Source organism: Caloenas nicobarica, chromosome 1 (assembly GCF_036013445.1).
Source record: "Caloenas nicobarica isolate bCalNic1 chromosome 1, bCalNic1.hap1, whole genome shotgun sequence".
Taxonomy (NCBI): Eukaryota; Metazoa; Chordata; class Aves; order Columbiformes; family Columbidae; genus Caloenas; species Caloenas nicobarica.
The window spans coordinates 151,740,530-151,758,368 of record NC_088245.1 but is presented as its reverse complement, the minus strand read 5'-3'; the positions used below and the strand labels follow the sequence as shown (position 1 = coordinate 151,758,368).

The 17,839-nt window shown below is 43.6% G+C and overlaps 1 protein-coding gene across 1 annotated transcript in view; it reads right to left on the bottom strand.

Moving 5' to 3' along the window:
- GAS6 (growth arrest specific 6) overlaps nucleotides 1-17,839 on the bottom strand; it is a 42,367-nt gene that overhangs the window by 2,889 nt on the left and 21,639 nt on the right. Inside the window, exons 6-14 of the mRNA XM_065658256.1 lie at nucleotides 16,898-17,017; nucleotides 14,165-14,290; nucleotides 12,938-13,059; nucleotides 11,769-11,887; nucleotides 11,184-11,373; nucleotides 5,399-5,563; nucleotides 3,689-3,857; nucleotides 1,894-2,066; nucleotides 874-1,102 (exon numbers count right to left, since the gene is read on the bottom strand). Coding sequence (XP_065514328.1) covers nucleotides 874-1,102; nucleotides 1,894-2,066; nucleotides 3,689-3,857; nucleotides 5,399-5,563; nucleotides 11,184-11,373; nucleotides 11,769-11,887; nucleotides 12,938-13,059; nucleotides 14,165-14,290; nucleotides 16,898-17,017 — 1,413 coding nt within the window. The remainder of the gene's footprint in view (nucleotides 1-873; nucleotides 1,103-1,893; nucleotides 2,067-3,688; nucleotides 3,858-5,398; nucleotides 5,564-11,183; nucleotides 11,374-11,768; nucleotides 11,888-12,937; nucleotides 13,060-14,164; nucleotides 14,291-16,897; nucleotides 17,018-17,839) is intronic.

Genomic DNA, 17,839 nt, shown 5'->3' with positions numbered 1-17,839 from the left:
CACACATGCACCTACCAAGAGGCCAGCGTTGCTGCCCCTCCCTTGCTTGGGCAAGTAAAGGCAAGATTTTGCTTAGCTGCTACCAATAAAATAGGATGTGCTGCTCTGCATCAGAGACGTAAGTGTTTCCCTAATTGCATTCCTCAGCAGTAGGAACTGATAAACCAGTTCAGCCACAACGAGAAACAAACCCCCAAACTTAGCCAAAATTCAGCCAAGTTTCATGACTCAGATGAAAGTTCCATCTTCCAGGTTCACAACCAAGGAGTAAACTGGCCTCCCACAAGAAGCCTTGTTGTTGCTGAAAAGCCATCAAAACTACAAATGGTGGTAGCCCGTTGGTTGTGCCCTAAGTACGCTCTGCTGGGAGGAAATCTGTTGATTGTGTAGTGCTGTGATCAGTTCAAAGACATCAGCCAGGGAGAATCATGACGCTGGGCTTCCCAAGCTTCAGTCAAAATAATGTGAGGCCCTGGTACTTCCCTCAAGGAGTGCCCACACAGGTTCATTACATTAGTGAAGCATTGCAGGACCCTGTGGTTCAGCTCCTATGGATTTTACCAGGTTTAACATAATGACCTGCTTACAGCTGTCTTTCAGATAAATCATTCCTATCGCTAAATAAGCAAAACTTCCTCTTTCTATTTTTGCCTCTGTCCTCAGAAGGACACAATCATCCCAGGAAAAAAAATAATTGTCAAGCACACCCTCACATCTGTTAAGGACACGTGCCTGCATTGCAGACAAAGCTTGCTCAAGCAGAAACAGAGAAGGAGGCTTCCAGGCTGAATGAATGGAGACGGTTTTCCTGACTGGCAGCTCAGCAAGGTGAGCTGGGTGTCTGTAGCTCATGGCACAAAACTAGATGCTCACCTGGCAATCCTCCCACGTATGTCTTCACCGTCGACTGCAAAGAGCTCTCCAAGACGGACAGGCTGTCCTCTAACTCGGAGGTGCTTAGTTCACTCTCTCCCACTATCCCATCTGCCCTCAGGGATAAGTGATCTTTCCTGAGGAGGATGTCCACAGAGTGTTCCTTCTTATCGCAGACATTTAATGCCAGTCTGGACACAACTGTGTTCTCCAACGCCACGATGATGAACTGGACAGAAGGGGGAAGAAGAGAAAAGAGGCAGTGAGCAGAAATATGACTAGCCATGCGTATGCAAGACCAGGATGACCCCACTGTGGCCTTGCTTACAAATTAGCCTTATTACTATTGCTGATCATGTTCCGAGATCATTTGCATAGATGAAAAAAACAATGAACCCGTGGGACGAATTAGTAGTTATAACCACTGTCTTCTCAGAGAGAGTTCTCAGTGGGTCTTACAGAGGTTGTTATATTGCACTGGAACCAAATAGACTAGAGCTGCTGTACTATAAATGAAAAGTTGGCTTGTGCGTTTTAGTGAAATCATTCCTGATTTACACTCATCTAATGCCAGAATCCAGCCCTTTATTATGAATACCATTAAATCAGTCACTTCAGCACTTCATCATAACTGGCCCTTCACAGCACATGTAGTGACACCTAAGCCTGTCTCTTTATTACCTTGGGGCTATTACTGATGAGCTCCATCCGTTATTTGATTATGGCATCAAACAGGTTCTGTGCCAGAAAAACCTAACAAAATATGCCTGCATTCAAGACACTGGTTACATCTTTTACCTAGACCACATTTGCAAAGAGATCTCTAGCAGTGTCTGACACGTATCCGCAAGAGGGAGAACTTCGGTGACTGCCAAGCAACTCAGTCTCAGACCATGTTCTGAACGCATGGGTGCAAATAAGCAGGCAGGCAGCAATCCTGACAACTGGTGTTTTGAGAATGACTTTCAGTTCCCAGAAAGTAGCAAGGAGCCTTCTCTAGAAAAATGCTTAGATCTGTACCTGCTGTTTCAGTTTTTTCGTGGAGTGATAGTCAATCAGAGACAGTGACAAAGGGACAGACGCTTCTTCTGTAACCAGAGCAAAGAGCACACCGGTATCTGTTGCTGGTTGAATTGCAGCATTTACTTCTATTTCCCAACTTGTCTTGGTTTCATTTCCAGAAGAGGGTTGCACTGCAGAAAAGGAAATGTGTAGCATGACAAACATAGGACTAACAGGTCAAATGGGTAGGTTGTGCAATTTCTGCCTGGAGGATAGATGGATGAGCGTATGGAGGGACTGCCACATTTCTTTTACTCAAAAAAAAATTTCCAAAGCACCTGAATATAAAATCACAGGAAAATGGCATCCGTTTCCTCTTGTTACCTTCTGCAGTCTATCGCCCTTCAGAATGTCAAAGAACAAGGTTAAGCTTTTTTATCATAAAGGGAAATTCAGATTCCCATGGCTGTCAATCCAACACATTCAAAGAACTGCTGCAAGCTATCTAATTTTTGCATCATTCCTGGCCGTCCAAAGATCATTGAGGAATCCAAGTCCAAATCTGTCATAAACAAAACATTTCTATGAAAGCCTGTGTTAAACTGAAAAAGGATATACGCATACTACACTGATCACCTACCTAATAACTTCCTGATCACCAGCCTCTCAGAAGCATGGGATGTTTTATCCCACCTGCTGAACTCTGAATTAAACTCTCTGACATCTTTCTTACTGACCTACTTCCCTTATAATTTAAAAGCTGATGCTGGCTGCAAAGAAAGATTTCAATACAGTTTCTGCAACCTCCCTACATAGTATTATCTATGCTGGTTCACCACATCTGGAAATACAATAAATAAGTTATTTATAAAGCTTGCCATTACAGAGCAAAAATAAAAAGAGAGGATTATTGTTTGTAGAAAAATACAAAAACGAATATAAAAACGCAGGTGCTGAGGCCTCATCTCTGCTGAGTGTTGTCATCTGCACTTCAGATGCTGCATTGTCTCTACTTTGCAGCTTTTGAATCCACGTGGTAAACGAGACAACAGACACCTGATACTCCCTAATTTACAATGGCACAGCAGAAAAATCCACACAATGATGCACAGAAGGCTTCTGCAGAGCAGGACTTGCACACAAAACTAAAATAGATAGTTAGCATTTGCATGAGTTTAAAAATACTGACAGCTGATCGCAGATATACAGAAACAGAATAATCCAGAACAACAAAAAGGAGTCTTTCTGAGTGCTAAATTAGTATGGCTGAGTTCGGTTTGAAACTTGTTATTACTGTATCTAGGCCAATTTCACTCAGCTTGTACCAGGGATACACTTAGTGTGGTTGTCCCAAGTGTAACGAATACCACCCAATGATTAAAAGTGAATCTGATCTTGGACATTTTGCTACAGACGATATTGATTTTCTGTCCGTCACAAACTCAAGATATAGCACAATGGCTTGCAGCTCTCCGTCTTTAGCAGAAAACAGCAGATAGTGCTGGAACCACTTATGCTGCTGACAGAGGGATGTGAAGCCCCGAACGCTGAGGATGAGCTGGAATCAGCCTGTATGTGCTACACAGAGAGAGCCTAATCAATCCTGGTCATATTCATGCTGGCTCTAACTATCATACATGGGCCTTCCTTCGCTATGAACCACAAGTTTAGCTATTCCCTCTCCATCCACAGCTGCCAGTCTTTTCTGCATCAGTCAACACTGAGTCTGGCATACATGTAAGTTTTAAACTGCTTATTAACAAAGTATGGTTAATGGCAGGACAACAGGTCAGAAATAAAATAAAGTACTTACTGTAAGTAAGATTAAACACGGCAAAGCCTCGGCCAGGATAGAAAGACCCTCGTCCTGCTACAGAAAAGCACTGCATCTTTTCATTCATCTTTATGGTCTCCTGGATAGTGGTGTCCTCCCCATTCAGCCAGTTCCATGCCCGCATACAACCATCCAGCCGAGGGTTTATCTAGGAAGATAAAGCAGCATCTCACATCTCAAAGCCCTGTTCAGTGAAGAGCAACTGATTCTGGGTGCAGAGGAAGACTGACTTATATTATGATACTAAACAGGAAAAATAATTTTGATGTGTTAGGCACATGCAAACCAATTGGCAGCACTGCCAGCCCCGTAACCCCAAGCAAGTAAGTGGTCAGTATTCCCCAGGAAACTCCCTTGAGCACAGCTTACCTCCACAGGACAGAAAAGCACTAGCTAATGCAGGTGCTGATTTGATTGTATTGATTCTCTTAGCTGCTTCTACACACTGCACATCATCAGTGCAACTTACTTTTAAACCCCTGTAGTCAAGGCTTTATAACTCCTGTAATTCTGAATTGCAAATGCTGAAGGCTAACTTGAATCATAAAAAACCAAACCAAACCAAACCAATCCTTTGTATCATTGCAAACAGACTTCATGACACGCAAGATGTTGGACCTGGTCATGGCATAAATTGTTGGGTTCTGGCTTAAGGGAGGGGTGCCTGAGCCAGAAGACAGGCACACCACCCTGTACACACCTTTTTCTTGCCAGCTTCTAGTTACATTATCCCGTACCAAGTGTCAGCATTAAAATGTGAGACAGTATGTAAAGAGATGGCTCCTTGCAAAGTGTCTAAATCAGCACCATTACACCCAATTAACTGAAGCAGGGAGAGAATTAAGTGTCTGAGCCAGGATAAAAACCTCAGGAGTTTTTGGCTCTCAATCCTATATTCAGACCACACCCCGATCTTAATGTTTCAGGCAAGCAGCGTCCCTGAATGACTTTTTGCGAGGAACAGGAGCCTTCCTCAGCTGCTGCGCTCCCAGTCACAGAGCTGCAAGCTTGTCACCTCATTTAGAAATAAAGAGATGCCAATTTGGGTTTCAAGGTGCCAACTCTGTGTGTGGTGGACATGCAAAACAGCCTGAACAGCAGCTATGTCAGAAACACAGGAATGATCCAATCTCAGCCAAGAGTGCCTTAACTTTTATTCATTTGCCTGGTGTACTTGAATTAGGAGGAAATAAAGAAAAAAAAAAGCTTCTGTGTCTTCCTTGGGTCTTACTAAACTGAAAAAGCAAACACAAGCAGCAAAACTGTGAAATAATATGCATGAGGCACAAACTTCATTCACGACACAAAAAATGCCCCCAATGCCGTTTCCAGTTGTAGTAGGCACACTGGTACCCTCACCTGGGGGTCTGCCCACTGACCCACCAGGGCCACCCATGGTCTCCAAGCCAGCACGACCACTGTTAATTTTGTCATGTGCTCCAGTTTTGTGGTGGGGTGGGATACATCTCACCCAAATTTATCTATCAAAAAACCAGGAGTCTCACCTTTGCTACTGGCTTAGCCTCCCTCTATATTCAATGGACAGAAAGTTGTATCCAGAAGGTGGTAATTCCACCTGTTTCAGGGCAGACTGAACTGCTCTCAGAAAGGACCTACATTACCCCAAGAGAAGATGAAATCAAGCCCTTCAAGAATGTAAAACAACACGAGCGATCACGCCATGCTTACCGGCAGGACAAGGTCCTTTGTTTTGAAAGGAATGCCTCCTACTGTCAAATTCAGCTGATACAGTCCTTTGTCTAGAGTAAACAGATCCCCCGAGACAGCTATTTTCATAACTGCATCTCTGTTGACCTTTATAACCAAACTTCTTTCGAGTTCTTCAACAGAGATCTGAAAAAGTAAAATTGCAAATAGAATAATTCAGGATAAAAAGAACTTAATATCAGCAGCTTCGACTAAAGGACAGACACCACTAGCGAAATCCTCAAGACACGGAAAGTCCCCAAGCCTCTTTGTCTACCTTTTAAGTGACATTCCACCTTGGTATGTAAATCTTTACTCTAGAAGGCAACGTGGGCTTGCCCTAATGGCGAAGACAGCCCAGCTACTTCAAAATAGCCACACCGAAAAATGAGTGGATTAACTATAGGACATCTGTAGGTTGCTCTATGCAAAATGTAAACGCAGTAACGAGTTATTAATTAGAAACTTCCTACTGCAACTGCATGTCAAAGGAAAAGCTGGAAAGACAGATCAGAAGATGTCTTTCAATTGGACCAGTAAAAGATAATGCAGAAGCCGTCCAGCCACACTAAGTACACGCTTCGAATACTGACCGCTGAAAAAACAACAGAAGATGTCATACTTGAGAGGGCAATAAAAGTGTGTAATGGGCAATAATTTTTCATCTCAAAAGGTCTTTGCAGGCTTCACCTCCATGTATCCGAAGAGCTACTTCTAGGAAGATTCTACCACAACTGAAATATAAAAAAAATAATAATGTAATTTTAATTATGACCAGGCTGCACCATAAAGCAGCCAGCTCTGCGGAGGAAGAGGAGGAGGCGAAGCACAAAGCTGACGCACAGCAGGCTGCTGAACAGCAGCATGGACTCTGCGCCTTGGGACCTGGGTCCTGCTGCTGATGGGGTGTTCTGTGGCCGTAGAAGACAACCCCTTCTTTCCCACAGAGAAGAAAGGAGTGCACCTCCTCTGTTTCATTATCTTCAACACAGCAATCCTTCTCACTCGATGACAGACACCCTACCTACCCACTCTTCACCCTTACAGCTCCGTTCCCTGGGACATCCAGATGCTGCCGCCATCAGTGAGCTGCCCTACAGAACCAAATATGTTTCAGCAGCTGTTTAGACTTGTTCTTCCCTCTCCCTGCTAGTAGGTTATGTCATGAGCATCTTTCTCTTTGCATTTTGAGAGTAGCTGCCCCAAAACTGTTTCCATTAGCCATGCTGAGCTTGGCCTCTGTGGCTGTGATGTAAAGGATGAGAGAGTTGAGGAGGTTTATTCCTGGACACTCCCTTTGGATTGCAGTCTTCAGCAATGAAGATTAATGGAATTTGATATTTGAGAAGATTATTCATAGAATATCAAATTTTTTTCTTCTCCTGTGGATTCCAGTACCTTCTGGTTTATATTGCTAAAACACTGTTTACACCTGGTGTGTTGCTCTGTGCTGTACCCTACAGGACATGAGTTTACTTGTCTGAAGCTTCCTTGTTTAAAGTGGCACCAACATCTCCCCACTGCATTCCACGGAGACACACAAGCCAGCCTCGAACAGGCTTTTTTTTGAGCATTGGCAGGTGGTAAAATCCACTCAGTGAGTGGGAACTTTAGCCCACAGATCTTGGCAGCCACAGCCAAACTGGCTTAGCTCCACCGGCTAGCAGGCTCAAAACTCACTCGGATGGTCACTGCTGCCCCAAGGCACCAGGGTGCAGAGCATCACAAGGAGCTGGGGCAGAGCATCTCCCTGCTCCTAGCATGGATAATGGGAAGCTACGGAGCGAACAGGAACAGGGAAAAGCCAGCTGCAGTGATGCCTGTACTGTGCGTGCTCTGTGAATAAATCCTGCAGCTTGCAGGGCCACCAAAATTCAGGGCCTTGGAAAATTTTATTAGATGGTATTATAAGTAATAGCATAGAAATTTTAAAACATTAGTCTGAGTTCTTAGCCGCTTCTGATCACTAATATAAACAAACCCGAATCTGTGGAAACTTCCAGAGGAGAAGGGGTTAATCCCAGTGGCAGCTCTTAACAAATTCCAGTTTAGGAAATGACATTCTGCCTAATTCCGGCTGCCCTCTGGCAGTTTCAGCTGCGGTTCCCTTATGTTCAAAGCTTAACTGCTGGTGCACTGGGGTCACCTACAAACCAAAAGGGAAGGACTTTGGTGGTTAGCAGGCTGCTGTAAGACCCTCCTCCTGTTGCGAGGAGCAGCTGTTGCCTGCCATGGCGTGCTCGGGGAGGATCAGGCAGGCAGGTCCCGTTGCTAAGTGTTCCCGTACGGTTAGCCGTAAGGGCAGCCAGCTTTATGTTTTGGGTTCATGCCCTGGATACCCTGCAGCACAGAGCCAGCCTGTCCGCTCTTTGCTGAAAAGCAAGTGGGCAGCACTGAAAAGGGACGGGACGACAGGCAGCCGCAGGGTTAAAGCCAAACACGAATCTGCTTGCGATTGCTTAACGTCCAGTTCTGACATTTAACAGCGCAGGTAGGTTATTATTTTTGCTAACCATACTGTCCTCACGCCAGTGCTAAACCAGACATTGAAAATAAGACAAAATGATGACTTTTTTTGGAAATGCAAAACAAACAGAAGGTGCGTGTGTTCTCTACTGTCATCAGTTCATACAGGCCACTTCATCCAGCTGGATTACACACAAATAACTACATCAGAAGTTTTTTCCTGAGGCTTGCTTGTTTGTCTTTGCAATGCTGGGAAAGATCATTTAAAAATAGATTAGGAGGGATCAACATCAGAGAAAATACCTAGGTAGAAATATTGGCCTGAAGTTTTGAAAATACCTTCATATTTCCATAAAAATATGAAGCTTTTGCTCAAGAGACCAAAAGACATACACTGCTCATGCTGATTCTCATGTTTTGCTTTTAAATAGCCATTGTTTTTTCATCTGCTGAAAGTTAAATAGTAAAATTACTGTTTTCTCACAACCCCTATGAAATTCCCACCAGTACCCAAACTCCATTGTTCTAGGTCTAACCAAAACTAAGGGCTTGATCCTGTGCACACTGAAGCCCAGACCGAAGCTCCCAAAGTGCATTTGAGTCTGGACTGTGACCTCTGAAGGTTGTTGGGGGTTGCGCCTCACAGAATATGAAGTTGAAAAGTACAAACGAGACCGTACTCACAATGAAATGTGTGGCTACGTGTTTTATAAAAGAAGACACATAAAAAGGAATAACCCCTCCTCAACCGGACAGAGGGAAAAGGAGAAACGAGGGAGCGGGTAAAATGGAGGAGCAGATTTACAGTTGTATGGCTCAGCCATACTGATTAAATGGCATTTAGAGAGAGGAAAGATGCTGGATGTCAAGAAGAGAACACAGCACCTGCAGGGTGGAGGCAAGGGATAAGAAAGTAGAGCAGGGAAAGGAGAAATCAGCAGCACCCCAGCAATGGAAGCAGCATCCCAAGTCTCAGAGGTGGGTCAACCACAAAGTCAAGAGACCAAAGGCTCCTTCCTCCTGCTGCCGTTCATCTGTGGGTAACTCCTTCTGCCTTTGGCCAGCACCAGGCACAACACCAACAGTTTCTCTTTGGGAGACAGCCACCAGAGCTGCAGGATGCCCTCTGCTCTGCCCATGCCGTGCTACACGTTTGGCAGCTGCCGGGCCCTGTGCCGGGCAGCACTGCTGGCTGCAGGGGCACCTCTGCCCCATCTTTGGCCTGGCTCCTGTCCACCCGCACCACCCAGCTCCATCTGCACTGTCCCCAAAAGCCTGGGGGAAGAGGCTCCAGGGGATTTATACAGTCTCGAAAATCTGCACAAAGACTGCGTTGCTGCAGCAACCCGACCAATTTGTTGGTTATGATGGTACCTGTGGATAAGAGCCCTGATGTGATGGCTGGCAGGAGACCAATTCTTGCCTAAAAATGGTACTTATTTTTACCATACTGCCTTCTCTCCCTGCAGAAAGCAAGCACAGCCTTTGTTTACCCTGTAACTCCTATGTGTTTGAGCACTTTTGTATTACTTGAAGAAAGAAAATATATCTCATGTAGCTCCCTCAAAGAGGGAAAAAGTTTGTAAATACTTCATAATGAGGTCTGGCACTTAACAAGTATGTTACACTCCTGTGTTAAATGGTTTGGCTCAGTAATGACTGCTTTTCGTTGCGGCATCAACTCTGCTTTTCACATCTTCTGTCACTGTGCTCTCTGTGCAGGCAATTACAATTGCCATATTTCAAATCAGCAGAACAAATCTTACACAAATTTAGTAAGAACTGGCTTGAGGCTGTTCATACCCGTAAAGATACAGCGTGCCACACATTTTATCTACAGCTGTGCTGAACCTCTACAGATCTCCATTTGGAATCTAAAATTGTTTCAGTGACTGTAAAGGAACTGAATTAAACATCACCTCATCTATTGGAAACATTACCATATATCAGTAGTTGACAGTGAATGCACTCAAGGACCACTCATTAGAAACAAATTTTTCTTCCCACCTTGTTTTTTTCTTTAATGTATAATTCTGATTTTTTTTAAACTAAAAAATTTAAAACAGAAAAATATTCACAGTTACCAGTATCTGTAGTTGTCTCATGTGCGAGTTAGCTGAGAACTTCCCACCCACTCCCCAAGAGACATATCAACTTAAAAGTCAAAAGATCTATTTAAGTAAGAAAAAATGAAAGGAGAGGAAAAGGCAGAAGGGAAAAGGCATACATAAATTGTTAATCTACTCTAGATCATACTACAAGATGCTTTTCATGATCCTGTCACAAGTGGCAGCAACCACGATGCTTCCAGAATCACCAGATGTTCTGAGAGAGTGTCAGGAACGTGAATCCTTACAAGGATAGGACCCCAACATCTTTACAAGGGAAGTGGACTAATTTGGATATAAAAAAGTGTAAGGAGTTTAAAAAAGGATACTGGAGCATTAGAGATTTGTCGAGGGCTCAGACAATCTGAGCCCCATGAGTAAACAAACAAACAAACATATGAATAAATAAAACCAACCACATATAACATGCAGCAAACAAAACGCCTTTGGAAACTTCTTTAAGAGAACAGCCACTGAGTTCATAGAATGTCATGAGTTGGAAGGGACCCACAAGGATCATCGAGTCCAACTCCTGTCCCTGCACAGGACAACCCCACAGTTCACATCATGTGTCTGAGGGCTTGTCCAGTCTCTTCTTGAACACTGTCAGGCTTGGGGCCGTGACACCTCCCTGGGGAGCCTGTTCCAGTGTCCACCACCCTCTGGGGGAAGAACCTTTTCCTAATGTCCAACCTAAACCTCCCCTGGCACATCTTCCTGCCATTCCCTCGGGTCCTGTCATTGGTCACCAGAGAGAAGAGTTTGGTGCCTGTCTCTCCTCCTCCCATTGTGAGGCGGCTGGAGCCGCCATGAGGTCTCCCCTCAGTCTCCTCTTCTCCAGGCTGAACAAACCAAGTGACTTCCTTCTTACTCCCAAAACTCACCCAGAGAGCATCTTCTCAAATCAACATGAAGTCAGCTTAGTGCTGCTGCATCTTAAAGGCACTGTGTCTGCTCTGGTTGTTCAAATTAGTGATGCAGTCTCATTTGCAATGGATATAAAGTATAATACAATTTGTTAGGAAAAATATCCCATTCTCACCTTAGAACGTATAATGTACTGGCATGCATTGAATGGACAGATGGGCTGGGAAAGCATCTTCTCAAGAACACAGGAAGTCTAGCTGCACTTGACAGAGCCCATCAGGAACCAGCCAAGGAAAGGCAAGACCTCAGCAGTGCTCTGGACTCACCGTTTGCCACATGCCGTGGTTGATAAGCGGTCCGCTACTGGTCACACGGCCGATTCCGTTGTATTTCAGCTGCAGCTCTAGTCGTCCTTTGCGCAAAGCCAAGACTACCCATGTGCTGTCTTGATGGCCTCCAGCAAAGAAAAGGATACCTTCAGGATCAAAGGTTCTAAAGTCGAACTCAGCCACAAGTCTGACCGCACAGGTGCCAAGAAATAAATTAGTTATGCAGAGTTCAAAAACCACAGAGTACTTTCCATACAGATAGCATCAATTCTAGCAGTTATAAAGCTCTGTTAAAACATACTAGCTTTTAATGCATTCCTGAAAGACTTAGCTGTGAATGTGGATTTTAAATTAGCATCAAGAGTGAAGAACACATTATTGTACTTCAGTAATTATCCTAGGGGCTCTGTGGTCAAGGTTGCCTTTCTAAATTACTGGTTTGGATAATGTTTCACCTTACAGGACTCCATAATCCAAACAAATAAGGATGATCATAGGAATAATTGTTATTGTAACGACTCAACTCCATGGCATGCATTAAAGCAGATAGCACATTCGACTGTCATTCTAAATTGTCCTCACCTCGTCGGTTGTTTCCTTTTGAAGCGCAGCCTGATAACGGGAGTGCCACTGAACATCCTCCCCAGGTACAAGGATTTAATACTTTTTGCAACAGCAAAAGGCACACATGGTATTATGTTCTATAATCAAAACACATTTTTGAGTACTTATTCTTCTAATACAGCAGAAAGAATCAGAGAGTAGGCCTCCCCTGCTTTTCTCATGTAGTTGCTATACATATAGTAGGTTAGGGCACTTTAATGTTTATACTCTCAAAATACAGGTGTTCTGTTACTAAGAACATTTCCTCTTTCCTTCCCTCCTCCCTCCTATCTGCCTTGGAGGAATGTTTTCCTGTTGCAAAATGAAATTACACTCAAAAGGTACAGCACAATGTTTCCTACTGAAAATGTTATGCCTGCGACAAAAGATGTACTGAGAACTTGCTGTTAGTTGGTTTCCCAAGGGACAGCCTGTGCCACTGAAGCCCATCCACCTCAAATGCTTGGAGGACAAAAGTGTCAAGTGCAAGTGCTGGTTCCTAACTTACACCATACATCCTGAGAGGCCTTTTCACCATCCTACTTTGTCTAATTCATAGAATCGTAGAATAGTTTGGGTTGGAAGGGACCTTCAAAGGCCATCTAGTCCAACCCCCTGCAATGAGCAGGGACATCTGCAACTAGATCAGGTTGCTCAGAGCCCCGTCCAGCCTGGCCTGGAATGTCTTCAGGGATGGGGCATCCACCACCTCTCTGGGCAACCTGGGACAGTGTTTCACCACCCTCAGTGTAAAAAATTTCTTCCTCGTGTCTATCCTGAATCTCCCCTCTTTTAGTTTAAAGCCATTACCCCTTGTCCTATCACAAAATTCGGAAAAGCCTGTGCAGTCAGAGGTAATGCATCACCAAACAGAGGGCTGACAGGGTTATTGCTGTCATGCTTTTTTGAATGGGGACAGGATAAGCCTGAGAAGAGAGACTTCAAATGAACTTCCTTCTCTTAAAGTGTAATGAGACCCTTCTTTTCAAGAGAGCTACTGTCCACAGCTCACATGGCCTTGGCAATTTGACTCCCTCCTGTTGGTCACTCAGCTCAAATGGCTTTGGTCCAGAGCTTCATCAGTTATTCTTAATTGCAATGTAAAATAAATGTCTGTTCTGCAGTTACAGCAACGAAGACTAACATACCTCACACGTGTTCATGTCCCGGGAAAGTTTCACTCCCCCTCTGCCATTGCAGTGACAGGTATAACTCCCCAGTGAGTTGACACAGGTCTGTTCACAGAGCTTTTCTTCACATTCATTTATATCTACACAAAACCAACAAAGAAGAGAGGAGAAAGCAGCAATTGAGTTTGTCTAAATATGAATCATTTGGGAAAAAAAAAGTTACCAGTGCTGTTTTGCGGCACCTTTCTTTTGTGCACCCTATGCCACACCTTTACAGGAGAGAAGAGTTAGAATTAGTATCTACACAAATCTATTTTCATGGACAGATTCCAGCTGCCCAAAGATACACAGCAAGTCAGTGGTAAGGCTGAAAGCAGAGCTCAGCTCCTTGTCTGCTGGTTCAGAGCCCTGGGCTTTGCTTCTAGACAAGATTACATCCCTTCAGGCCCCTTCTGCTCGCCCGTGCTGACTGACTCCTGCTCCTTCAGCTCAGGTTCAGCTCAGGGACTGCTTGCTTCATTGCTACTCAGCAGCTGGATCTTCGACAGACAAGTCAAAGCTGAGTTTCTCATTCATTATATTTTTTTTTTCTTCAACTTATTTTAATCCACTTCACAAACAAATGCAGGAAAACAAATTGTGACGGCCCACAGGGATCTCCTCAGGCAGAGATGAACACTTAGAGCCCGGTGGAGCTAGCTGGCGTGTGATTCAAGTCACTACGTTAACTTAGACAAAAGGCAGGGAACAATGCTCGTTTTGGAATACTTTCAAAACTTACTCCATTGAGAAAGCTTGCAGGCAGTGTAGCCAGCAGAACTGTGCGTGGTTCTAATGCATATTAAGCTCCTACTTCAGAGTAATACCACAAGACATGTTTTGAAAGAACAACAGCTACTGCACTGTGACTCTTCTTGCCCTATAGAGACAGCAACATGCACAGATGCTTCTGAGCTCCCACTAGATCTTGTACTTGTCATAAATTCAAGAAATCTCAGTACTCTGGCTCATACAGCTTGATTCAAGTCATCAAAGATGACTGCAAACTCGATGAACTCAAAGATGACCTCAAACTGCAAACTCATTCACAACTAGGGAAAGGGAACAGAAGTTTAGTGTGGAAGCAAGACTGAAAAAAAAAAGCTTTTTTTTTTTTTTTTACTGAAGCCTGAAAATAAATTTCTGGGTTTTTATAGCTTTAAATCATATAACAAATGTTAACATTATGTTATTTCATGAGCTTACCATGACAAGTCTTTCTCACATCATCATATTTGTAGCCGGCATCACAATGACATTCGTATGAGCTTATTAAATTTTTACAATGAGCTTCTCCACAGATGTCTGCTGATGCTGTGCATTCATCTATGTCTGCAAAACAAGCAATTAAACAACATGACTTCAGGTGAGTATAATCACTTCACTGTTTGCACGCTGGAGTGGGCTCAGGATCAAGAGATACCTATTTTATTTTCATAACTGAAAAAACAATACCTTTAAGAATCTACCTTTAGAGTTAGCCAGCTATAAGAAGTGACATCAAGCTTTCAAAACCAATTGGTCTTTCTTTCTTTAAGCCATTAACCAACAATGCAAAGGGAGTCATGAGAAAATCTGTAAAACAGAACAACTCCCACGAAACCAAAAAGCCCCACTCCATTCAGGGGGCTGAAGCTGCAGGTTAAAAAAGCAGTGAGGAGGAACAACAGTATGAATTTTACCAAAACACAGAAGGAACACACAGCCTGTGGAACATCACAGATTTCTGTTCTCCTTCCTCTGACAGGCAAACAATAATTTTTCACTCATTCACAAAACTAAGATCTAAATCTGCTAATCTGTGGCAGCAAAGGGGAACTGAAGCAGCACAATTTGTCACAGAATAAGTCATGTCTAAGAGATGTTGTGGGGTTTCACCATGAAGGCAGGCAATGGACTGGAACCAGAGGTCCACAAAAACAAAGAAGTGTTTTTCTAAGGTGTTAACTAATACCGAGCAAAATCCTGGTGTTGACAAAACATTTGCGGAACACTGAGAGTTTAATATTTACTTTTGCTTTCTAGTACATGTTAAAACTACAACTATGTATTACACTTTGTGATTTTCCCATGTATGAGTGAACTGGCCAACGGTAGTCTATCTAGCACGTTATGTAGCCTAGTCTACAAATTCACAGACAAACCCCAACTTTTTAGTGTGTGCAGGTAATGACAGGAATAAACATGAAAGAAAATTGAAATGCAGTCATAAATCTCAGCTAGCATTAGCCACAGCTGACAGCAACCTCAGCAACTGGAGGGTCACACATTGAAGCTACAGAATGCTTATACGCTCTGTTCATGGTGCTCTAACAGACAGAACTAGGGTATTATACAAACATACATACATATGAAAAGAAATGTAATTATGAACCCACTCGCCGTCCACCTGTCCGTGCCAATTGGCACCAGAGGACAATTCAAAAGTGAAGCTGACTCTTCTAGGGAGCTGCTCCCGTTAGAAATGGGTACCATGTAATCTGTACAGTCATCACTTTTTAAAGTGGAAGTGACGCAGAAATAAAATCCTGGTCTTTGTCTTTTTGCTGGTAGCATTAATGTGTTGCTCGTATCAGGTATGCAGTCTGTTTAGAAATATGTCATCACATCCATCTGTAAGAGATATATACACAGACTTGCCTGTTTTTTCATGAGATACACATACTTTTAACATTAATGTGATCATTAATGAGTCTGCGTCTCAGCATGCAGTTTCTTAAAACTTTTAAAATCTCAGTTGCTTAAGTTTTGGTTATGTAAATTCATTCTGCAGTTTCAATCAGATACTTCAGATCCCCACTTTCTGTTCTCAGTTCCTATGTAAAATAGCTGCCAACCCTCACTGGGGCCTTTCTATAGCTATTAATATTCAGTTGCTGTGATTTTATCCATCTGTATCTCTCTGAATTTATTAGTTGCTGCACATATCCAAATTTAGAAAAATAAAATAAGAAACACAAATAGAAAACATAAACAAGAAAAACAAATAGCTTTATATACCCCGACACTGTGAGAATGGAAAAAATCACAACATATCTGTCCAGCCCTTCTTCCTCACAATGTCAGGATATGAGGACCGATCAGCTAAACCAATTTAGCACAATCCAAGCCACAAATCCGCTGTGAATCAGGCCTGTGTTATGATATTGGAGACCAGCACGGTGTGACCGCTGACAAGCCCAGGCATGTCGTGCTGGCTGGAGCACCCAGTACAACCCCAGCAGAGAGCAGCTCACAGGAGCTACCGGCAAGTCTCTGCTGGGCCGGGGAGCAGACCAGGGCTGCTCAGGGCCACCCAGCTCTCTGAAATACAGTCACAACTCACTAAACATCCACTGAAGGTGATTCTGCCCCTCTGCTCCGCTCTGGTGAGACTCCACCTGGAGTCCTGCATCCAGCTCTGGGGCCCTCAGAACAGGAAAGACATGGACCTGTTGGAGAGGGGCCAGAGGAGGCCACAGAAATGGTCAGAGGGCTGGAACAGCTCTGCTGTGAGGACAGGCTGAGAGTTGGGGGTGTTCAGCCTGGAGAAGAGAAGGCTCCAGGGAGACCTCATTGCGGCCTCTCAGTACTTAAAAGGAGCCTGTAAGAAAGATGGGGACAGACTTTTTAGCAGGGCCTGTTGCGATAGGACAAAGGGTAATGGTTTTAAACTAAAAGAGGGGAGATTCAGGATAGACACGAGGAAGAAATTTTTTTACAGTGGGGGTGGTGAAACACTGTCCCAGGTTGCCCAGAGAGGTGGTCGATGCCCCATCCCTGGAGACATTCCAGGCCAGGCTGGACGGGGCTCTGAGCAACCTGATCTAGTTGCAGATGTCCCTGCTCATTGCAGGGGGGTGGACTAGATGAGCTTGGAAGTTCCCTTCCAACCCAAACCATTCCATAATTCTATGATTCCATTCTATGAAGCAAACTGAGAGGCCCAGCAAAGCTTACCTTCGCATATTTTGCTGTCTTTAAGAGCGTAACCACTGTAGCAAGAGCAACGGTAGCTGCCGAGCGTGTTGAAGCAGAGCTGGTTACAGCCACCGTTCTGCGCTCTGCATTCATCAATATCTGCATCAAAAGGAAGTGTTACAGTCAGCTTTTCATCTCTGTGAATAATCCAGAGGGAGAGAGTGGGACAGGAGTCGGGAAGGAGAAAGACCAAACGAAAAACACTATGACATCTGCAACGCAGTGATTACAAAAAGTACAAAGACTTCATTCAAACCCTTCAAGTACATTAGCTCAAGTTCATGTAATAATAAAAAAGATAGAGAAGGAACTGTAACTGAGTACCTCCCTCGCAGCTTTGAGAATGTAAAAGAGTATCTTTAGCCACTGTGGAGGCGAAAAAGTTTGTTTGCAGAAGCAAACTAATTATACCTAACACATTTTATATCATAATTTACTTTTACAGTTATACTATAACCAGTAAGTTTGGGATGCAATCTTTAAATAAAACAAGAACAGTATATCCTTACTACTACAAAACTCATGAGAACACAAGAAGTTTTAAGTTCACAGCTATTGAGTACTGTGAGCTAAACGGTGCTTCACTTAAGTCAACAGTAAAAGCCTGCTAAATTCAGTAGAGCCTGGATTTCACTCTCAATGTCCTGTTTGTATATGGGACTCTAGAGCTAGCTGATGGGTAGAACAGCACATTTCATGACATTTTGTAAGAAAAAGAGGGGATATGCTCTATACTGATCAGTTGCTGAGCTGTCAAAGCTGATTGCATACTGATCAGACAACTGTCTCAAATGCTTAAATAAGCCACTTCTGAGTGATCCTATAATCTCCCCACATATTTACATCAGAAGGAGAGGCTTTGGATCTCCTGCTGTCTTGGCTGCCACAACTCTGGACTGGCTGATTGTGATTTCTGGCAAT